This window comes from Equus caballus, chromosome 7, assembly GCF_041296265.1.
Source record: "Equus caballus isolate H_3958 breed thoroughbred chromosome 7, TB-T2T, whole genome shotgun sequence".
Classification (NCBI taxonomy): domain Eukaryota; kingdom Metazoa; phylum Chordata; class Mammalia; order Perissodactyla; family Equidae; genus Equus; species Equus caballus.
This window is the reverse complement of record NC_091690.1, coordinates 26,574,250-26,597,022: the sequence shown is the minus strand read 5'-3', so window position 1 is coordinate 26,597,022 and position 22,773 is coordinate 26,574,250. Positions and strand designations below refer to the sequence as shown.

Here is a 22,773-nt window from a genome sequence, read left to right as displayed (position 1 = left end):
CCCTCCCCTCCCCCTTCTCTGGGTAGGGGTCACTTTCCTTCCCTTTGGCTCACCTCCTGTCTCACCTCAGCCTCCCGCTCTGAGAAACATGACCCCTGCTGTAAAAATAAAGTGGGCAGCAGGGCAGGACGCCTGGCTCTGTTGATCTCGTATTGGGGACCTGCTGAGGAAGGAGAGGGTAAGCATGCGGATCTGGGGATGGGAAGAGGCTCAGCCTTGTTGGGATGCAGACCTCCCAGAGAATGTAAGAGCTACAGCGCACCTCGTGCTTACCCTCCGCCCAGCACCGGCTCAGCTCTTTTACAGGCAATAGTATCTCCTTCTGCCAGGTCCACTTCTGATGTTTGCTAGGCCCAGGGCAAGTGTACAAAGGGAAATTACACATATATGTCTAAATGCAAGTTATAAATCAAGATAATGAAGTGTTAAATTTACCTATTTCCTCTGTCTTTGATTAATGTTCCTTGGTCTTAATATTAAGATGAGGCCCCAGAACCATTCCCTGGTCCTCTTCCCTGGTCCTGCAGGGACAGGGCTCTCATGCACGCGTGGGGATGTTCCACCTGCATGTCAGGTTCCCTCCACTTCCCACGCCCTGCAAACAGCTGCCTGGCCTCTGCGGCACATGGCTCCTGAGAGGATAGATGTGGGGAAGAGCCTGCTCAGAGCGGAGTCATTTGAGCAGGGAATTCCAGGGGCCCGGAGACCCAGGCTATGGTCTCGAAGGGGTGCATGGACCACTCTCCTTCCTGTCCCAGGAACCCCTTTCCCAGTGATGGCCAGAGAAGGGCCAGAGTGAGGCCCTCTAAACCCAGAAGCCCAGGGCTGAGGCCCCTGCTGTCCGGGTCTAAGAGTGGCATTGCACTTAACAATCCCACGGGGCAAATGTCATGACTTTCACCATATTACAGACAAGGCTTCTGCGGAAGATTGTGTAACTTGCTCAAGGTCATACTGCAATAAATGCTCGAGCTAGGATTTGACTGCCCAGCTCCTAACTTCAGAGCTGCTATACCACTGTTCCAGCTACACGGAGGAAAGGCAGCGAGCCTCTCTGTGGGGAAAACTAACAGATGTCATTCAGCATTTCCCATACTACCTCAAGGGGCATGATCCCTCTGAAGCCCAGCAGGGACCCCAGGTTAAGAAAGTGGGTGGTGGGGGGCCATTGGTGGGGCTGTAGCAGGGGTCAGGCCTAGAAGTGGGAGCAGTTTCCAAGCCTAAACCTGTCTCCAGACGTGGAAGAACAGCGGTCAGGAACGCAGACAGGATCTGTGGCTGAGGGAGGGGGCTTGGACGGTTGGGAAGGGGTGCTGAGGAGGACATCAGACGTTAGCTACCGAACTACCCCAAAGAGTACGGCTCACTTTTACCTAAGACTGTCTGGAAAAAGGCTTGCTTGTCAGCAGTCTCACCTCAGCCCTCTGCTCTGGCTGTGACCCCCAAGCTGGGAGGCCTGCCCCGGGCTCCTCCACCCCGACCCCAAAGGGCAGGCCGAGGGAGTCCTCGCGGTTCTGAAGGAGACAGGAACCTCTCGGAGGAGGGTGGAAGGGAGGAGTCTGAGGGGGGCGGCCTAGGTGGGAAAGAGGAGAAGTAGGGGTGACGCGGGAGGGTGAAGTGGGGCGCGGAGCGGTAGCGTCTGGCCTGATTACCTAACCCGGAGCATCAGGATTTCCGAGGAGTCTGTGGAGGAGTGGGAGAGTTTGGTGGGCGGTGGGCGGGGACAGTTTGCTGTTGGAAGCTGTGTTGCCGGAGCCCTGCGCAGCGGGGGCGAAGGTGGCGCACGCGGGGCTCCGAGGCTGCACATGCGGGGTCCGCGCGGCCGCAGGGGGTCCACCTGCACACGCCCACCGGCTGCTGCAGTGCCCGCTGCGGACATTCGAGCGGTCCCTTCGCGGTCCCCGGAGAAGAAGCCGCTACCCTACCCGTGTTCCCCTAAGCAGAACAACACAGCCATCCGACACCCGGAAAGCTCCACCTCTACTACCCGCAAAACTATCCTCCTAATTGGCAGCTCGGCGCCTGGGACGATGCGGGCGGCTGCGGGCGGCCCTGCAGTGCCAAGCCGCAGCAGCCCAGCCGGAGCTGGAGAGGGCGTGGGGGGCCTGGCCTTCTCCCGGGGCTCCCGGACCACGAGGAGGGGCGCCGGGCAGAGTGTGTAGCGGGCCGGGGCGCCCTGGGCTCCGCGGCGGCCACCGCCCCTCCTGCGGCTGGAGCGCTTCCAGAGCAGAGGCGCAGCGCCGCTCGCCTCTGCGCTCGCTCAGCGGTCCTCCTGCTCCTCCAGCTCCTCCTCCTCGTGCTCCTCCTTCCCCTCCCGTTGCCCTCGGCAGCCGCTCCCGCAGCCGGCTCCTCCTCTCCCCCCTCCCCCTCCTCTCGCTCTCTCCCCGCTAACTTTCCCGAGCCCCGACCGGCGGCGCAGAGCTCCCCGGCAGCTTCGGGGCCCACCGCAGACCGCGGGCTGCAAGCGCGCCTGTGCCCTGTATCCCAGCCCCGCGCCCCTGGCGCGTTCCGGAGAGAAAGCAACGATGCCCGGGTCTGGGGACCGAGGCGCAGCCTGGGCGAGATGGCTGGGCACTGGGCTTTTGGGTAAGGCAGACCCAGCTTGGTCTCTTCTCCAGCCTCTTCCCTGCCCCCCTCCTTCTCTCAGAGGAGGGGACACTTAGAAGAGCAGTGACTTGGAGGGGTGGACTTTGGAGTGCGGCACGGAATGAACACCGCTGCCACCGGCTTCTTGCCAGATGCACGGCTCGGACGCCTATGCTTCCTGGGGACCGTGAGCGTCCCGCGCCCCAGCGGCCGGCCTGCCTTGCGATTAGTTCCTTGCTGTCTGTGGCGCCTTCAGCTGCAGAGCTTCAGGCTTTTGGAGCTGGATCTTGGGGTTGCAGCGCAGGTCTCCCGAGTACAGAGGTTTAGCGGTGCTGGAGGAGGGTGTCTGTGCAGGGGATGCCAGCTGGGTTGCACGTGTGGTTGTTGGGATGGTGGTTTCTACCCCTGCCCAGAGCTGTTTGTGGCTTGGATGCTTGTTGCCCGGGCATTGGGCATGCACCAACGGGGGGGCGGGGGGGCCCTCCCTTCTGGCCCCTTTTCTGTTTGGCTCCTCTGCCGTCTACCTCCTCCAGTGCCCACTGCCTTCCCTGCCGCTCCACACTAAGGACTGGAAGGGACTTGGAGGATGTGCAAGCCCCTTTTAGGAAGGATCTTGTCTCTCTTCTTACAAAGAGATTCCATAGGGAGGACCTGTTTAACCTGCTCCTGGCGCTTCAATTTTGGGATGAATGTGAAGACTGAGGAGACACATCCAGAGGACACAGAGGGAGCAGAGTGTTAATATCTATTAATATGCACACGATCATTTTGAGTGTCAAACTCCAAGAGATTTGGGAATGATATTTATTGGTCCAGAATGTAATCTCATAAATCATAGCTGGATTTCAATGTAAGCTGACTCCATCGCTGGCACCTGCATCTCTTCCTGTTTATATTTGTCAGATTTGGCTTTTGGCAACTCCCCTCACTGGGTTAGGCACACGATGTAGGCATTTGTGCTGAAAACAGGGAGACAGAAGCCTTTACGGGCAGTAGCTGGAGTTTCTGCAAGTGGAAACCGTATGCAGACCTGTCCTGTTGGCGCCTGGTGGTGGAGGGGGACACAGTATTCCTTTCACTCCGGAGTCACTGATTTAATTACGTCCCTACAGCTGGATAGAAGACACTGGTGTTTTCTCTTATACTTTTGGACAGATGTAGGCTGGCTTCACAGTGACCCTAATGAAGTGGGCCTCTGTGAGGCCTGAGGCTCCTCTTCATGGGGTGGGCACAGCTCCCCCTCATCCCGTCTCTAATCAGCCCAGATTCCCAAAGTGACCAGGCAGTGGTAAGGGGTCACTGGGGAATTCAAACTCATGCAGTCATTACACTAGCTCACTTACTGGCACCTCTGACTTCCCTTCCTCCTGCTGCCTGGTTGGGTGGTGGGTTGCCAGTGTCTGGGCTGTTAGAATATTCATAGACCCTCTTCTGTGGGAAACCACACTATACACCATGTGTATGTGTGTGTGGGGGGGGGAATTGCAGGCAGAGTCTTGGTCCTTTTCTCCAGGTGGAAGCCCCCACTGCCTCCAAGAACCGTCAGCTGGGTAGACCAGGAAGGGGCAGGGGCCCATTGGAGCAGGTTTGCATGAATCCTGAGCTACTCTGGGGGCCCAGGAGAGAACAGAGAAATTTGTAGATGGGAGACGAGCAGGCCCTGGAACTGGCCCCATCTGCTCTGCCCCTTGCCCCTCTGGTCTGCAGAGGGAATATTACCAGGATCTCCCATTGGACCTTGCCCAGGCAGCCACGGCTGAGCCCTCACAGTGGCATTACTCTGAGCCTGGGACACAGAAGCCATCCTTGCTCTCAGTCCAGTAGGGGAGGTACGGAGAACAACTGGACAGCCAACTGGAGATGCCCCCCAGCAGCATCAGAGCTGGCAGAAACTTTGGATACCATAGCACAGAGCTCCCCTAAGGATGGGGAAACCATGTCCAGAGAAAGGAGGTGACTTGCCCAAGGGTGCAAGGCCAATTGAGGGTCAAGTGGGACAGAATCTAGATCTCTTGAGCTCGTCACTCCAACTTGCCTCCCAGTTAACCAAAGTCTGGCGATGGGGAAGGTCAGTAGGGATTGTGCTGATGGGCTGAAGAAAGAGCGAGGCTCTGGGGCCTGCGCATGGAAGGGTAGAGGCTTGGGGGTGGGGCACAGCTGTTGTTCTCACAACTGTGGGGACTGGGTACAGAGCAGTAAGTTCCAGGAGCCTCTACCCCTCCAGCCCCCTCTCCCCAGGGCAAACTCAGTTTCACCGACTGAGATGAAGTGATTTTTGATAACCCGACAAGACACCATTGTCTGAAATTGAGAAGCAGTTTCCAGGTCTGTAGTATTGTAACTGAGGTTCTGTGGGCGCAAGCCCTTCCTCAGCATGCAACTGGTAATGTGTGTCTGTCCTGCCCACCCCTTGCTTGTTTCCTGATTTGCTTAATTGCCGTGATCTGTGTTTAATTATCACTTGTGAGGGCTCTATGTCGCACAACCCTCCTTCCCTTGGTATGTGTTTATTAAGGGCTTGTTTAATGAGACCGTAATTAAGGAGAGGGTGCTTATCCCACTCAGAGGAAGGAAAAGGAAAGAGTAAGTAAGGAGTTCCTGGCGAAGAGGATGGGAAACGGGGAATGAAGGGAGACCCCAGGTTGGGATCGGGAACTGGTGATTAGATCTGTTTTGGAGATGCGGGCCTGTGGGGTATCCCATAGCCCTTACGCTGGCCAGCTCCTGGTGGCATCAGCCTGATAGGTGGACCCTGGGCACAGATTCTCCCACCTTCCCCTGTTGCTGAGGGTGGAGGAATCTCTACATAAGCCGTGGGCTGGCCCTGCCAACACACCCATTCTGTGGCCTGCAAGAAGAGGGAGAGCACACTGCTTGGACTTGTTTGCAAGCTGGTTTTGCTGAGCATCCAATGCTGTCTCAGGGGGCTGCTTCTATCTTGGCAAAGCTCCTGGGGGTGGGCAGGAAGCCGGCAGGTTGCCTAGGGAGAGGGAGCTGAAATCTTTCCCTCGTCTCGCGGCCCAGGGGCCCTGCCTGGCCCGGCCCTGCCTCCCGTAGCCCCAGGGCCTGCACCCCAGGAGGGGTCTTGCGCTGTTGGCCTTAGCCCGCTTTCTCCCTCCCAGCTCTAACTTTGAACCTGTCTGACCCCCTTCGCGCCAGAGTGTATCAGCTTCCCTACTGAAGTCAGCCGTGTTTCCGCCTGCCATGCCAGGCAAGCCGCTGGAGCTAAACTTAGAGTAGGCGCCACCTGCCCTTCTTTCCTCCCTTCACCTCGGGTGGGTGGGACTGACCCTGGGACGTGGGAAAAGGTGGCAGAACGTTTCCGCCTTGGCATTTGCCTTGGAATGGCTGGTGGCCCTAAGAGGCCTGCTGGTGTGAATGTTTAAGAAAAACATTTGCATGTACCAAATACTTTTTTACTTTAACAGAACTCAGGAGTCCTGGTCAATCCTTAGACAAAACCACAGCACCCCGATGAGGATGGGGGGCGCCGAAGACTTCAGGGCATGGCAAAGAAAGTGGCTGCTCTGACAGTGGCTAAATGGGGCTTAGGATTGAATGCCACAGGGTTGTGAAACAGAGGACTTGTTCATCAGTCCCATGATGCCAGAAAGGGGTCCCCAATCCCAAACGCACACGTGCGCACCCTGAAATTCTAAAGTTTGGGACAAAGCAAAGAAAGTCCTTCATTACTCCAGGGAAGCAGCCCCAGGAAAATACCTCCAAGAGGTGGTGCAGGGTGAAAGGATAAAGCAATGAGTGAGTGGTCTGGAGGTCTTCTTGGCTGACACTGGTCGTTAAGCTAGGGGTACACTGGCTACATCTGTACCTGTGATGGGGGCCAGCTCTGTCCCCCTCCCTCCTTTCTTTTCTTTCTTTCTTTTTTGCTTGAGGAAGATTGTCACTGAGCTAACATCTGTGCCAGTATTCCTTTATTTTGTATGTGGGATGCTGCCACAGCATGGCTTGATGAGTGGTGTGTAGGTCTGCGCCCAGGATCCGAACCCATGAACCCCGGGCCACTGAAGTGGAGGGCGTGAACTTAAGCCCTACAACACCCAGCTGGGTGCCCCTCCCCCTCGTTTAAACACTATCCTCCTCTACCTGCAGGGTGCCCAGGTCAGAGGGACGGACTCACTGAAGCCCCTCCTGTGTTTCATAAGCTTATGTTTTGGCTCTATTCCAAGCTCAGGAGGTGGGAAAGAGCCATCCCTGGTTTGGGGATGTGCACACTGGATGTGGTACCTCTGACCTTCTCAAGGTCAGCAGGCAGAGTGGGGCCTGCCTTGTGCCTGCTGAGCAGTACCCTGGCTTGGCCATCCTGCTGCAGCACCCCTTCAGGGGGCCTCTAGTGGATCTACACCTGCCCTCCCCCCTCCTCTCTCCCAGCCCAGGCTCACAGGTGAGAGGGCACATGAGGCAGGTCCCTGGGAGGCAAGCCTCCCAGACATAGCCGGCAGGACTTCTGACCGTTGGGAGGGTGTGCAGTGGAGAGGCCAGGCTTGCCCCTCCTCTCTAATGCCTCAACTCAGGCAGGGCTCTTGACTTCTTCATGGAAACGTCTCTGCCTTTCCTTTGTGCCCTCCAGGCTAGGGCGGGAAGGGCAATGCTTCACCCGGGGAGTCTGGGAGCCCTGGGTGCGTTAGAGTTAGCTCATCCACATGGGCGCACACCAGTCAGGCAGAAATGTGCACTGTCAGGAACCAGACCTTAAAGAAATAGTTTTCTCCTCTGTTCTGGATGCTTCTTTTGCTCTTTTTTTTCTTCTATTTAAAGCAGTCAAAGAGATTTCACTTTTGATGTTTATCTTTGGTGCTCTTGGATATCCCATTCTGGCTGAGGTAGGGTGGGCGACCTGGCCCCTGACTTGCATTCCCCCCATCTTTCCCAGGATCCCAGTTCCTGGGCAGAGGTGAGCACCGGAGGCTGGAGCTGTGGTGCTCCTTGGAGCACGTGCTCAGGCCCTGAGGGAGCCCTGTAGCTATCAGGAAGCTGCCTTCTCCTGAGAGCTTTCCTGTCTCAGCTCCACACTCTGTTTCTTGGTTGGTGGGAGCCAAGCGGGGTAAGAAGCCAGAGTTGGGGTCTCCCACCAGATGCCCATCTTCTAGGCTAGAGGGTGGAATCTCGAGTCTGCCTTTGTCCTTGGACCTCTTGGGGAAGGTGGGGAGGTGGCGTGGGGTGTGGGTGGGGATGGAGGGGCAGAGGTAAAAAGAAAACAGGAGCGCTAAGGAGAGCCAGCCCTGACAGTATTCTCTTGGAAAGGCTCCTGCACAGAGTGGTGAAAAGCCAGCCTGCATCTGAATACTGCTTATGTCACTCACCAGTTGTGTGGCCTTGAGCAAGTTAATCTCTCTGAGCCTGTTTCTTCATTTTGTATATTGGGGATAAAAATAATAACTACATCATAGATTATTAGGAGGATTAAATGAGACAGTGCATGTAAAATGCCTGTCCTATCTTATAGAAAGTGCCCAGTCCCAGATTCACCATTTATTATGAGGCCCTAAGTTACTTAACTTCTCTGAGCCTCAATTTCATCCTCTGTAAAATGAGAAAAACTATACCTACCTTTTGGCATTCTAATAAAAGTTGGAGTTAATATGTATAAATCCTCTAGCACAGTGGTTCTCAAAGGGTCCTCCCAGACCGTAGCATTCCCTGGGAACTTCTTAGAAATGCAAATTTTCAGGCTCCACTCAAGACCTATTGAATCAGAAATGCCAGAGGTGGGGCCCAGCAGGCTGTAATTGCCCTCCAGGGGATTCTGACGCCCTCTCAAGTCTGAAAGCCAATGCTCTGGAACAATTCCTGGCACAACAGAGCTGATCAAAGAGGGGGTGCTAATTGGAATAACCTCTCAGCACTAATGGGAACTCTGGTGGGCAAACCCTGCTATTTTTGGATGTAAGGGAGGATTTTCTTGCTTTGGGGTTTGGGATGCTAGAAATGGCTCCTGTTGAACTAAGGCAAGTCATCTTATCTCTCTATGCTCAGTCGTCTCATCTATAACAGGGAGCCATTATAGTAACATCCTTCCCAGTATGGGTGTGAGGATTAAGTGTGCCTGGCATGTGGTAAAGGCTCGATAGGTATCAGCGTGATGGACAGTGGCAGGGGTCATGATTTGGCTCCTGGATCACGGGCTGCTAATTTCGAGGTAAGAGCCCTCCACTTTGCCTTCAGAAAAGAAAGGGACAGGAAGAAGCTAAGGGGAGCCCTGAGAGCAGGCGCAGGGCTGCCACCTCTCCTTGGTGCTCCTTCTCTGTCATTTAAAAAGCATTGCTCAGGTGGCACCGTACATCATCTCATGTGGGTAAAGCATCTCATGTGACACACCATGAGGGAATCAAGTTCGACAAAAGAGGTCCTTCCTTGAGAGTGACCATGGGAGAAAGAGGAAGGTTGGCGACCTTTAAAACAGAGACTGACCCTGGCTGTCTTGGGAACAGGAACAGTTCTGGGAACAGCCTGCAGAGCTCGGAGTTGACTGGGCTGAGAGGGGCTCGCAACAGCCAGCTGCTAGACCCACACAGCTCAGCCACGTCTTCTCCCATTTTGGGTCTTGGTTGTACTGTCTCCAAAATACATTGGTCTGGGTCCTTTAGCACTGACATTCTGGGAATGCTGGGCTGGAGGCCCACGTAGTTGTGAGAAGGTGCAGTCTGGGAAGAGATGCCAGGGAGACCTTGGGACAGGAGCTAGTGCAGCTGGGTGGCTGCTCTCAATGGCCCACTAGCCCTTGAGTGAGACCCCAGTTCCGATTTTAACTACCTTGAGAAGTTGTGCGACTTTGGCCAAGGCACTTTGCTCTTCTGAGCCTCATTTTCCCCCCTGTACAATGTGATTAATAATACCCACCTTACAGCTACGAGGTCAGAATGAAACAAGATTACCCACCTGCAGCGCTTAGCAAGCCTCCAGGGCCCAGGGAAGGGTCGTCATTCTATGGATCACTGGGAACCTCAGCAGGCCCCCCGCTGAGTCCTCACCCAGGGTAACTCTGCGTGCCCCTTTCACCTAGCGGCAAGGAGAGCTAGGCGACTAATTCTGGTCCCCTCCTCCCCACGACCTTGAGTACAGTGGGGTTTCCTCAAGGACTTTCTAGGACAGGAGGAGGGCCGGGTCCCCTTCCAACGACTCATGAGACGGGTCCCAGAGGCCATGAGTGGAAGCTCACGGTTTCCACTTGCCCAAGCGGAAGGGGAGTATTGATGTACTGGGGAGCAGTGCGGAGGCGGGGGGAAGGGGAAGCTCTGGGGACTTTCCCGGGACAAGGGGCCGGGGTGGCGCTGCAGGGTGCCGGGGGCAGGGCAGGCTACTCCGGGTCGGGAGAGGACAGCGGGTCCAGGGCCCTCTCCTCGCCACCCCTCCCCCTCTTTGCCTGCACTCGGCTTGTCCGGAATCTGCCTCCCCAGTGTCTTCGGCCCTCTTACTTTCTCTCCCATTACTGCTTTACGCGCTCCGCCCTCGCTGCTGCCCAACGCCAAGACGTGCCCCATTTCCACTCCCAACCCCCACTTTATTCCATCCCGGCCCGTCCGTCTTCTTTCTGGTCTCAGGGTCCCGTTCGGTGGCCAGAGGGCGTTGGACTCTGACGGCCAATAAGGTCCAGCCGGAGGCATCCCTCTGCCTCTCCGCCCCTGGGGCCGGGAGGAGCCCCCAGGGCTTGGGGACGCCAGGCCACTGGGCAGTGTCCGGGACTGCGGCTCCCGTTTTCCTCTTCTTCACCTCAGGAGACCCTATTCCATCAATCACCGCCCCCGCCCCCAATCCTGAAAACGTAACGAAGGGCTGCGCAGCGTCCTAGGGGAAATCCCGCTGCGAATACAAAGAGCCAGTCCTGCACTGGGCGGGGGAACAGGCAAGGGAAGGGGTGGTGGTGGCGCACGGATGGCACTTTCGGGGACTGCGCGCGCAGGTTAGGGGGCGTGCACTCGCGGCACCGCGAGAGCCTCATTTTCTTGGGTTGAGGTGACCCCTGGTGGTCATTTTGAGTGCCACAGGGCTGCTAACTGGCCTAGACTTCGATCCCGCCCAGGCCAACCCGGCAGAAACGGAGAATTACGGCGGGTGGCCTGGGCGGTACCAATTGAAGTAAAGAGAACCATCCTTCCGAAGTTGACACTGAGGGTGACAGAGACCTCCTTGCCTGGCCAAGCCACTCCGCCCTGCCCGACAGTCCCCCTCCCGAGCTCCAGCCTGGAGGTTCCGGTGGGTTTTATTAAGGGAGGTGGCACTCCTTACACAGGTCTCTGCCTGCTCCCGGTGTCCTTGTCGCTGGAGGTGTCTGTGGGAAAGGCCACCACCATCTACGCCGTCAACGGCACGGAGATTCTGCTGCCCTGCACCTTCTCGAGCTGCTTTGGCTTCTATGACCTCCACTTCTGGTGGACCTACAACAACAGCGACACATCCAGGACTGTACGTAGTAGGGGAGGGCGAGCGCAGCTCAGACCCTCCCCCCTTCCCTGTTGCTCGCTCCTGCCTCTATCCCAGACTCTGGTCCCTTCTGGACTGACTCCACTGTGGGGGGCTGGTCCCCGGAACCCACCTTTTTCCTTTTCTCTGGGTAATCTTTCCAGAGTCTGTCTAGAAGGATCTAAGAGGGAGGGCTGCTTAAATCGTGTTGCTAGAATTTGGAGTTTGTTGGAATTCTTGGTTAGCATCCTCTGTATGGTCTGAAGAAATACCTGAAACTTGCATTGCTTGTGTAAAAATTAATAATTTAATTTAAAAACTAGGAGAGAGAAAGGCCTTTGGAAGGCTTGGAGAGAGGGAATGAGGAGAGTCCAAATGGGAGAAGCACTGGGGAACTGGACTTGGAAAGAAGGGAGAGGAAGCTAGAGAAGAGAAAGAGATGTGCCGGAGCGTCGGCAGGACTGTGGGCTGCGGTGGGGAGGGTTAACCAACAGGTGTTTACTGAGTAGCCGCTCTGCATTCTGATGGAGGACCCGGGACGAGCCTAGGGAAGCCACGAGAGACCAACCCTGGATATGATTAAATGGGAACTCATTGGGTGCTGATAGCGCTGTGGGATTGATCCAGGTCTCGACAGAAGGTCAGAATTCAGATGACAGGGGACACAGAGTCAGCAAAAGCTCAGGGTGAGTGACAGAGGGAAACGAGCGTGGTGTTTGCAGGAGTCGTTAGGTAAAAGGCTTTTATGAAGAAAGTGGTAAGAGCTGTGCTCCATTCCGGGGAGGCCTTAATGAAGGAAAAGGGGTTTAGCCTGGAGCAAGCCAAATTCAGGTTAGACCGGCAGAGGCATGGATACTGGAAGGAAACCGAGGGGGAGGCAGGCCTCTGACTGCAGGCTCTTCCTGGACCTGGACCTGGACCTGGGCAGGGCAGGCACCAAGGAGCAGGCTGGAGTGATGTCTTGACCCTTGAGGGCCCTAATTCTTTCTCGGCCACCTCCTCTCCTGTCTCTCCCTCCCAGATTCTAGACGGGATTGTGAAGAATGAGAAGTCTGACCCCAAGGTGAAGTTCAAAGATGATGAGCGCATCACTCTGGAGGGCTCCATCAAGGAGAAGGTGAACAACATTTCCATTTTGCTGAGGAACGTGGATTTCAGCGACACAGGCAAATACACCTGTTTCGTGAAGAACCCCAAGGAGAATCATGCAGGTCACAACGCCACCATCTTCCTCCAAGTCGTTGATAAACGTATGCATTTGGGGCCGGGGTTAGGGCAGTGGAGTGGGAAGGACCGGGGGGTACAATTCAGTGTTACAGGGAAAGGACACAATGGACCACGTTGGTGTTTTCTTTCACTTTACACTTTCAAGAGCAACTGGAGTTGTATCTGGAAGCTCGAAGAACTTAGTCTGAGTACTTCTGCCACTGTATACTTGGGCGATACACTTAGCTCCTCTGAGCATCGTTTTCCTCAGCTGTGAAATGGGGATATGGCTGCATTCTCCTAGGGTCGTTGTGAGAGTTAGAGAAGCTACGTGGAATGTTGTGCGACTGATAGAGCTCTCTCTGTATGTGATGATTATGATTACTCTTGTGTGTTCTGTTAGCAAAAGTTGATTGAATGCTAGATATTGAACCCAAAAGTGCTATGAATGATTCACAGTGTTCTTCCTTGAGGAATTTATGGTTCAGGGTGGGACAGAAGACAGACAAACAGATAAGAGAAATAGAGGCAGAGTCTGTGGAGGCACAGGCAGCAGAGAGTGATAAGAATGCCCTCTCCCCTCCGGAGCTTGCAGTCTGGGGGGAGTCCAGTCTGACCTGGGTGGACCAGCTCAACGGTGACGGTGAGGGAGCATGTGATGAGGAGCCAGGTGGCCACACGGCCCCAGGCACTGGAGGCCGCTAGAGAAGGGGCTGGAGGAGTTAGCCCGGGCTTCGTGGAGGGGAGCCTGGAGGGCTAGTGAGGCACAGAAGCAGAGAAAAAGGAAGGGGAGCCTCAGGATCCTGATCGTGCTGCATTTCCTGTGTGCCTGGGGGTTCATGGCTCTCCTGGATGACGTGGAATGCCTGGAGAGGGAGCTGCCCACGAGTTCATCGTTGGCTGTGCCAAGGGCAGAGCCAGAGGCCATCCAGGCAGCTTGTTCTGAGCCCGAGTCATGAGTCTAGTCTGCCTAGGGTGTCACCTTGTCCTCTCTCCAGATGTCAGCCTGCTTTGTGCTCGGCTTTTTCAGGGGGGAAGAGAAGGGGAAGGGAGCTAACATTTATGGGGCATTTCTGGGTGCCAGGCACTGGGGTAGGGGCTCTCACTGACCTTTGCTCCTTTGGGTCTCATACATTCTTTTGAAGTGGATGTGTTTTCCATTTTTGGAGATTCAGGCATCCATCTATGCAACAAATTTTAATTGAGCACCTGCTATGTGGCAGCCATTGTTCTAGGTGTAGAGGATACAGTGTGGACGAGATAGACAGATTCCTGCCCTTATGGAGATTTCCTTCTAGTTGGTATATAGCAAGCAAAATAGAGAAGAAAATTATATTATATAAGAAAACATGGTTATTGGGCTGGAGAAAAAGTGAAATGGGGAAGGAAAGATGGGGTGCTAGCAGGGTCACTAGAAGGCGTCGCTGGAAAAGGTGACATAAAGCGAGGACAGTTGAAGGAGGTGAGAAAGGAAGCTATGAAGATTCTTTGGGAAAATAGTCCAGGCAGAGGGAATAGCAAGTGCAAAGGCCCTGAGGTAGATGTTTGAAGAACAACAAGGAGGCCAGTGTGGCTGGAGCAGGGAGAGCAGTAAGAGATGAGTCAGATTAAGCCAGATTGTGTGGGACCTTGTAAGCACCAGTGAGGTGGAGCCACTGAAGGGCTCTGAGCCGAAATGTTAATGCTGGCACAGGCTCACACTGGCTGCTGAGCCAAGAATAGATGATGGGGTGAGGCGACCAGTTAGGAGGCTGCTACAAACATCCAGGGAAGAGATGTCTTGGGCCAGGTGAGGAGAGGTCAGATTCTGGGATTTTTTGAAGTTAAGGCTATCAGGATTCTCAGGTGGATTGGATATGGGATTTGAGAAAAAGAGAAGAGTCAAGGATGCCTCCAAGGATTTTGGTCACAGCAACTGGAAGGGTGGAGTTTTCTCAACAGAGATGGAGGAGACTGTGGATGGAGCAGGTTTGTGAAGTCAGGAGTCAGTTTTGAGAGGAGGAAACCGAGGCTGGAAGGGTTCAATGATCCGCTCAGCGTTCCCAGCTCGTTAGTGACCACTGGAATCCTGTAGTTAAAATCCAGGCTGTCTGACTCCGAAGTCTTCCTGCCCCATAAGAGCTATCACGGGAGAGTCTTGCTTTCGTCTGCACGGGCAAAGGAGACCTAGAAAGAGGCTATGACATTCTCACATGGCAACTTGGGGGCCAAGTCAAGACTCAGACGTGGGTGCTGTGGGCCCCGAGTCTGAATTGTTCCAGGACTTGTGTATGTGTCTGTGGAAGGGTATGTATGGGGAGGGGAGAGGGGAGAGGGGTCCCTTGTGTGGTGTCTTAGCCTGGTGGACGCCGTGTTCCAACTTCTCCTGCTTCCTGCTGCAAGGCCTGGGGAGGGCAGGGGTGGGTGGACATACCCCAGATGCTGGGGTTAGATGCTGTGCGGCCCTTGGACTGCCACAGTGCTCAGCTCCAGGTGACTCCTGCTCCCCTTGTCCACCCCCTTCTCTCCCTGCTCCCGCCACGCAGTGGAAGAAGTGGACAACACAGTGACACTCATCATCCTGGCTGTCGTGGGCGGGGTCATTGGGCTCCTCATCTTCATCATGCTGGTCAAGAAGTTCATCGCTTTCGTCCTCAAGAAGACTCAGGAGAAGAAGTGAGTTGACTCCATAGCACGCTCCTGTCCTCCTACCAGCCCGCTACTCCGTCTCATCTCGTGGGTGTTCCCAGCGTCCTCTCGTTCCACCATCATCTACCCCCATCAGCCTCATCCTTCCATCTGTCTCCTCATCCCACCCTCCCTTCCTATTCCTACCACTCTCTTTCTTATCCCTGCGGTTCTCCTCCTCATCTCCCAGCCCCTCTCCTAGTCTTGCTCCCCCTGCCCCATCCTCCCAGTGGGTGTGTACTGAGCACGTTGGCTTCCTTGACTACGTAAATACGCTTGCTCTTCCTCATCCCGCTGTCCTCCTGCCCATCCCATTAGCCTCTCTTTCCATTTGCGTCACCTCAATCTAAAGTCCTACCGAAGGATTTAGGAAGCCTTTTTTTTTCCTGGAATCAAAGAAAATATAAGATTCCGTGTAAAGAGACTCTAAAATAGAAAGACCCTTCCGGGGAGATGTGAGCCTCTTATTGTGAAATTCTGAAAATTCAAATAGAGGAGATGAAGACAATCTAAAAAGGCTGATACGTTCTCGCAGGAAGCCCTAGGATAAATTCAGGTATGAAAATAGACATCTATGAGGGGACGGGGAGGGAAGACGGGGGAGGCACCGAGGGTGCAACCCAGCCCCAGAGTTGCCAGAACACGCAGGATCCAAAGCTGTGGGGGGTGCATGTTGCAAACCAGAGCAGGGAGAAGGCGTTTGCAGGTGGTGTTCTTGGACAGGAAGATGAGAAGAGGCAGGCGGCCATCGGAGCGGAGAGGGTGAGGCCATGGGAGGTGCTGCTCTCTCTGTTTGTGTCATTCCGCTGCATGGAGAAGAGGGACTTAGGCTGGAAAGGGCAGAAGTTACACTGGGAAGAGGAGAAGGAAGCTGAAGGCAGGGAGGGGATGTTTGGGAGTGGAGAGCGGGGATCTGACTCCAGGCCCTGGCTGAGATGGAGAGTTCTTGGGTGGTCTCCCTGCATCGTGGCCGGTGGCTGTGAGGGTTTTGAAGATCTTGAGAGGGGCCAGGAGCATGGAGCAGGGCCAGATTCTGCATTCGATCACCAATCTTACTATTGATGGTAAGCAAGATTGGAGAACAAATTATTCAACATCTGGTTTAAAAGCATTTAGAAAAGAAAACAGGGATCCTTGGGAGCCAGCATGGGTTCATCGAAGACAAGGCACGCGGAAGGTTTTTCTGCTAAGGTGCTGGTGGATCAGGAGATTGCTATAGATACTAACACTTCCCGTCCCTCGTCAAATGCCTACCGTGTGTCAGGGACACCACTAGGCATTTGTATACAATATTCATAATTTTTATTTTATAATTGTACAAAGTGGGGCTCAGAGTGGTTAAGCGACTTGCCCAAGGCCTCACAGCTAGTAAGTGATAGAGCTGGAATTTGAACCCTGACTTGTCTGGCTTCAAAGCTTAAACCATTGCCACCATATCCTACTGATTCATGGGGTGTATCTAGAATTCATCCACTACTTATTTTATTCGGTGTCTATTTTTGAGGTACTGTGTGCAAAGCACTGTGTCAGGTGTTGTCGGAAATTCTGGAAGGAATGACATTCTGCCCTTAAGTAAAAAAGACAGGACACGTATACAAATAAATGTACTATAAGGTAGAGGGGATCGGTGCCAGCAAGGAGGTAGGAGAGAATGCTGCAGGGGTTCAGAAGAGGGCGCACTTCTAGGGAGGGTTTCTGGCCATGGGATGTTTGTGGCAGGCTTTGAAAGATGGATGTAATTTAAGCCCTGGGGAGGGTGAAGAACAGGGCGTTCCAGGTGAGGTAACCACCGAGAGCAAGGCAGAGAGTTGGGAAGTGGGCGTGTGTCTGGAGAATGGGGCGTCTTGGTTGTTGAGAGTCTGGGGGTGTGGTAGGGAGGAAGGGGAGGAAAAGCCTGCAGACGGGGTTGGGGACAGAGGCTTGGTGACCTGGGAGTCCAGGCTGAGCTTGGCTTGCTTCTGACTACAGGGGAGCTGGCGAGGGCTTGCTGCGCCTGGTACGATCAGAGTGCTTCGGGAGAGAGGGTCTGGCCTTGGTGGGCACAGGGACTGGGTGAGGAGAGACAGGAGGTGGGAGACAGACCCCTCAGAGGGGTCCTTTGAGCAGCGAGGAAAGCCTGCATTAACAGCAGAGATGGGGCCGCCTCCTGAGAGGAAGCGGGGTGTTGGACAGCATCCCACCATCTATTCTGGGCTTTTACATGCGGGCCTGCTTCTCTCTGTCTGGAACGTCTCCTCCCTCTTTTCCTGCTCATCTTTCTTGGTCTCAGCTTAAAGGACACTTTCAAAGAGCCTCCCCTGACCCCTAGAAGAAGCCTTCCTAGGTTGGGTCCCTCCGTAGTACACCCCCCACCCTGTCGCTTACCACCTTTTGTTGGAATCACCTGTTTAATGTCACATTCCCTGGAAGGCTGTAAGTTTTCTGAGAGCAGGCACCATCTAAAACTGTGCACGCCTCCAGCCTGACACAGAGCCTGGTACCCAGGAGGTTCTTAGAAAAGAAGTAGCGACTGCATGAGAGTAAGTTAGGCGGACAGCAATCGGCTGGGTCGACTATACCTTCGATATAGACAGGTAGATAGACAGACAGATAAACCCATCTGAACAGACGTCTTTAGGGGTATGCCACAGGGCTCTGCATGTTCATTGTTATTATAAAGATTTGACCTACACAAGGGATGATGTACTTATCAAATTTCCAGGAGCCTAGTGACTATGTTGGAGAACAAAACTGGGATCTAGGAGGATCTTGATAGGCTGTGGCTAGGGATTAAATCCTGCAAGATGAAATTGATGAGGACAAAATGTTAAGTCCTTCCCGAAGGCTCAAACCTGGCTGCGCGAGCCCAGAGTGAGGCTCAGATGTACTTTAGCAACAGCAGCTGGTGAAAAAGACTTGGAAGATTTTGTGAGCAGGAGGCTGGGAGTGATGCTGCAGTCTGCTCTTCCCTGGATGGCTCTGTGCCGCCCGGGCACTGCCGATGGGGTGGGCTGTGCTTAAACTGGAGCCTTTCCGGCTTGGGGCAGTCAGAGTGGTGATGCTCCCGGGGGATGTCTTCCGTCTAACCATCTCTCCTGCCTGCTGCCTTCTGGCCCCTCCCACCACCCTGCCCACCCCTGCCGCCCTCGGTGCCAAAGCCTCTGCCTGCTCTGCTCCTTCCATGCTCGTTCTTTTGCGTGGGTCACAGTGAGCTCAGGGAGGAAGGGCCTGCTGGAGTCCCGGGGGAGGAGCTCTTTGCCCTCTGCATACTGCCCGCTGACCTGGACTCTTCCCCGTGGGTTCCACAGTCTGGGAAACCCTGGTCTGGCTTCCCTTCAGTGCTGACCCCTGGGAACAGCACCTGGTACCCTTGCCTTCCGCTCTGTTGAGACGGCTAGGTGATGGCTGGCCTTACTGAGAACTTTCTATGGGCCAGGCACTGTTCTCGGTGCTCACTGACTCCTCACGGCAATCCCACCAAGAGGGTGTCATTGTTACATCCATTTTATAGATGAAGAAACTGAGGCACAGAGGTTAGGTGACTTCACTCTACGGAAGGCCGGGGAGGGGACCCGGGGCTGGGCGCAGGGACCACGGCTCCCATCCACCATTTATTCACTGCTCCTGTTCCTCCTCTCACTGGGGCCCCCTTTCTCCTCTCTCCCTCCAGGAAGGAGTGCCTTGTGAGTTCCTCAGGGAATGACAATACAGAGAATGGGTTGCCTGGCTCCAAGGCAGAAGAGAAACCGCCAACAAAGGTGTGAGCCCCCGCTGGGGGCCGAGCAGCTGCCGGGAGCTTCACTTTCTGAGGATGAAACTGATGCTTGAGCCATGTCCGTGAACCCACGTGCCTGAGACATCCGCTGCTTGGCTCAACTGTAGTCTTTCCGGGCGGGGAGCAACTGGGGTCCTGCCCAGCCTGCCCCACTCCCTCCCCAGCTGGGGCTCCCCAGGGATGAGGGCTGGCCAGGGGAGGGGGCCTGTGGAAGGTTCAGGAGAGGCAAGGAGGGGCCGGGTGGTGTGGAGGGCCGGTCCCCCGACACCTGGTGGAAGGGTCTTCTTCGGTCTCCCCACCATGGATGAGCAATACCTTGGTTTTCCTCCAGATTTCTCTTCAAGAGAGACTTGGGGGACCCGTGAGGGCTCCCCCAATAGCTGGACACTCTGTGTATAGAACTGGCCCTTTTGATGGTGGGCATGGCTGAGAGGACTCTGCACAGAATCCGGGGCTGGGAGGCTGCTGTGGGGGGCCTACAGTGAGAGGCTTTGATTGACACCTGACCCCCCACATCCCTCTCACGAGGAGCTTCCCTTTCTCCCCCACCGCAGGGTGCCTGCCTCGGTCCCACATCCCTTGTACCCACCCCTGCTGCTCCGTCTCTGAATCCCCCCAACTAGAGCAGGCCTGGTGATTTTGGGAGGTCCCCGCCCACCTACCCTGCTCCTCCTAACCCTGGGCTCCTGAGGGGCTCATCAAGGGCCTTCCTGGAGCAGGGGGGCGCTACCCACGCCTTTCCTAGTTTTTCCTTGGGGAATCAGGACTGCAGCGGTGGATGAGCCAGTGTCCTGGGCCTCTTGGCCACTGGAATGCCGACCCCATCCCTGTCAATGTTGACCGCCCCCTTTCCTCGGCATGGCAGGACCATCGCCGCTCCTGGGAACCCCCGAGCCTGGCTCTGCCCCACTCCTCTCTCCCTGAAGCAGCAGGTGGCATCATCTTGCTTGAGGGGTTGCACCCTCCAGGCCTTCCTGCCCATTGGCTTGCTCATCCCGTGCCCCTCCATCACGCCTTCTCCCCGGCCCAGGCTGTTCATCTCCGACCCTGGGTCAAGGCTGCCTTCACCTCAGGGATCCTCTTGTTTCGGATGAGAGGGCCCCTGGGTTTTCTGGCTGCTTCCTGCTCAGCTGCCACTGCCCCCCGCCGTCCCGCCCTGGGGTTGGGGAGGAGCAGGGAGAGAGTGCCCACTTTGCTTTTTTGAGCACTGGTTTGCACACCCCTTGTGTGTGGGGCTAGACTGTGCCTTAGCTCCTGCGTCCCAGCTCATGCCCTCCCACCCTCCCTCCCCTCTCCAGCCCGTACATAACAGCCAACTGGTGTGGCACTGGTGAGGGCTCCCCAGCCGTCCCACCCAGGGTCATGAAGGGGACCAGGGAGCTGGAGTAACGTCACCAGTGGCCCCTTGGCTAGTGACTGAATCTTGGAGATATCTGCCAAGGGCTCCAGTGGGGGTCCCTGAGAGAGGAGGTTGTGGTGTTGGAAGGGGGACCTCCTGATGGAAGTCCCATTGTGTTGTCCCTGTGGGGTAGAGGTGGTGAAGTGAGGGATGGCGTGGAGATGTGGTAATGGAGGTCTCTACCATCTGCTCCCACTCTCTCACTCATAGAATTTCTGAGACTCTGTCCTCTGGGACCCTGGGACTGATGGAAGCGGAGTAGCCCCCTTTTCTGGCAGGTATGGGGACTGCCTCAGGAATCTCCCTGCCAAAAAGTAGCAGCAAGCTGCCCCAAGGGTGGGGGTGGGGGACACTGAGGAACAGCAGCACCCGCAGATGCCCATGGTTGGCCCTTGCCCAGCCTGATGGACTTGCGGGGTCCCACTCTGATCTGCCTTTGTCCTTCCTGGCCTTCTCCACCCAGAGCCCATCCTGGGTTCGGGCTCAGATTTTCCTGGCTTTGGGAGCAGACAGACCAGGGCCACCAGCCATCTGGAAAACTTGTAGCTGCCTTCATGCACAACTGCTTTCTCCTCCCTTCCCAGCTTCACAATTTGAATGGGCAGAGTGTCTTAGGCTCCTCTTACTTGCTTGAGAGGAGGCCCAGGTGTAGAGAGTGAGGGCGAGGACGAGCATCATCCTCTCCACTCCTGGGTCTACTGCTGACTAATGGGCAGGTCGTGCATCTTCTCTGGGCTCAGCTTTTCCCATCTATAAAATGGGTGTAATAATACTTACCTACCTCACAGGGCTGTTGTGAGGCTTGGCAAGTTTTTGTTTAAAAAATCTTTTTGGCTTGGAAAGGGATCTAGGAGGCCAGGTATTATAATTGGAGAGATTGTTCCAAGTCTGTCCTGTCTTCATATTTGTGTCCCATCCCTGTAACACGCACAAACTCACTCACTCTCTCTCTCTCTTCCCACTCCTCCCCCTTTGTCGTGTTAGAAACCTTGGCTCTGATGCTTCAAGCTTCTTGTCCATGGCTTTTGTTTGGTGGTTTTCAATGGAGATGCTTGGGACTGTAGGAGAGACACTTTTGTTTGCCCCAATGCTTGGGAGCACGACTGGCATTTAGTGAGTGGGGACTAAGAATGCTAAACTTAGTCCCCACAGCAAAGAATGTCCAGCCTCAATGCCGGGATTGTGTCCTTGGAGAAACACTGGGATGGATTTGCAATAGAACGTGTATAGCCAAGGCCATCTTGACCCAAGCAGACCCTCCGTGCATGCAAATCTCCACGGGCGATCTCCAGAGGCTGGTAAGGGTGCTTCCAGGGCTTGCGGGCTAGAGAGAGCCATTCACAAAGTTGATCTGGGGAGCCCTGGCTGCATGCAGCTGTGCTGACAGTAAAGTCAGTGAGACCACAGACGAAGTCTTTCCCAGCTTCCCTCCTTGACCTCAAAGTAGGACCTCAGCATTCCAGGCCTTGGGTTTCTCTCCATGTTCAAATTGAGCAGGTGGCAGCCAGGATGAACCTATGATGCTAGAGAGGCCTGGGAGAGGGGCCAATGGAGCTCTGACTTTTCACATCTGGCTGGCTGACTGGAGCTGGAGGTGAAGCGAGGGGTGTGAGAGCACGCTCCTGAGATGGTGCCAGGTGAGGGTGTGCATGCGTGCAGTGGGCATGGGGTGTGTGTGTGTGGAAATGCACAACTGTGGAGTGAGTGGGCTGTGCATGGAAGGGCAGATGTATGGAGGTGTGTGTAAAGGCTGAGTGTGTCTGCGATGAGGGAGATTCTGCACATTTCAGGAGCCATCTCTCCTGGCCTGAGCTCCACCTGCTGGGGCACCTGGAGGCTGAGAAAGGAGAAGACACAGAGGGGAAGACCAGCCAGGCTTCTGGGCTCCATAACTCCATGACTCCATGTCACTGTCACTCACAGCTGCCATTGGAGTGGCGGGGGGAGGGAGGCTGAGGAGGAGGGACTTCTGACGAACACCCTAGAGCTTGCTTCACTTTATTCTGTCCCAGGTTGGAGTCCCTGCCCTGCCACCTCCCACCTGATAGGCAGTGCTTTTGACTACCTTCTGCATGGTTTCTTCCTCTGGCTTGGATTACGAAAATACCCATAGTCAATTTTCCTGTATAACTATAGATCAAAACGAGGCAGCAATGGGCCTGCAGAGGCCTCGGGTGGGCGGGTACCTCTGGGAGGCACAGATGGGCATGGACCCAGCACTGACTTGTGTTCAAGCACAGAATGGAGGTGATCAGATTGTCTTGCCTTTACAACATGTTTTGCATTGTAGAATTTTATTTAGCTTTGCCTTGGATGAAGTAAAAATTATGTTTAATAGAAATGGTTTGGGGTTTCCATTTTTGGGTAGCTGGGCGTTGGGTGCCAGTTTTATTACTTGCCGGCTATAAGTGAGACAAGTTTCTTTCCTTCTCTGAGCCTCAGTCTCCCAATGTCTAAAACCTTACCTGCACAGGTGAGAGAACACAGGTAAAGTGTCTCAATGTCTGGCATAGTCACAGGCATTCAGTTGTGTTAGGGCTGAGACCTTCTCTGGAAGCGTGGGAAAGGTAGACCTCTAATACAGGCATCATTGCCAGGGCTCTCCCTGTACTGATGACCTTGGTCGTGATTCTGGTACCACTAAATGTCATCACATCCCCGTCCCCAGGCCTCCATCCCCACCCCAGGTTATCATTTGGCTCTAGGTCAAATCTGTTTCGAATGAACAAGGGCAACCTTAAAG

At 54.9% G+C, this 22,773-nt stretch overlaps 1 protein-coding gene across 3 annotated transcripts; it reads left to right on the top strand.

Moving 5' to 3' along the window:
- The first annotated feature begins 1,614 nt into the window (after positions 1-1,614).
- SCN4B (sodium voltage-gated channel beta subunit 4) lies at positions 1,615-22,371 on the top strand. 3 transcript variants are annotated; one of them, XR_011440486.1, is made up of 7 exons: positions 1,615-2,586; positions 10,835-11,007; positions 12,026-12,254; positions 14,736-14,865; positions 18,527-21,328; positions 21,528-21,667; positions 22,043-22,371. XR_011440486.1 is itself a non-coding variant. In XM_001502720.5 (5 exons), the coding sequence occupies exons 1-5, from the start codon at positions 2,526-2,528 to the stop codon at positions 18,618-18,620; spliced, it is 687 nt and encodes a 228-aa protein (XP_001502770.1). In that variant the 5' UTR covers positions 1,615-2,525; the 3' UTR covers positions 18,621-22,371. The 3 variants fall into 3 exon arrangements, 1 of the variants encoding a protein (XP_001502770.1); XR_011440485.1 differs by having other exon boundaries at positions 18,527-21,667; XM_001502720.5 differs by having other exon boundaries at positions 18,527-22,371.
- Positions 22,372-22,773: the final 402 nt, after the last annotated feature.

What these genes read in the sequence shown, in the direction of transcription:
- SCN4B (XM_001502720.5), top strand. Translation starts at nt 2,526, where the DNA reads ATGCCCGGGTCTGGGGACCGAGGCGCAGCCTGGGCGAGATGGCTGGGC. An exon ending in GCTGGGCACTGGGCTTTTGG is followed by an intron (nt 2,587 to 10,834) that starts GTAAGGCAGACC and finishes CTCCTTACACAG; the next exon opens with GTCTCTGCCTGCTCCCGGTG. An exon ending in AAGAAGACTCAGGAGAAGAA is followed by an intron (nt 14,866 to 18,526) that starts GTGAGTTGACTC and finishes CTCTCCCTCCAG; the next exon opens with GAAGGAGTGCCTTGTGAGTT.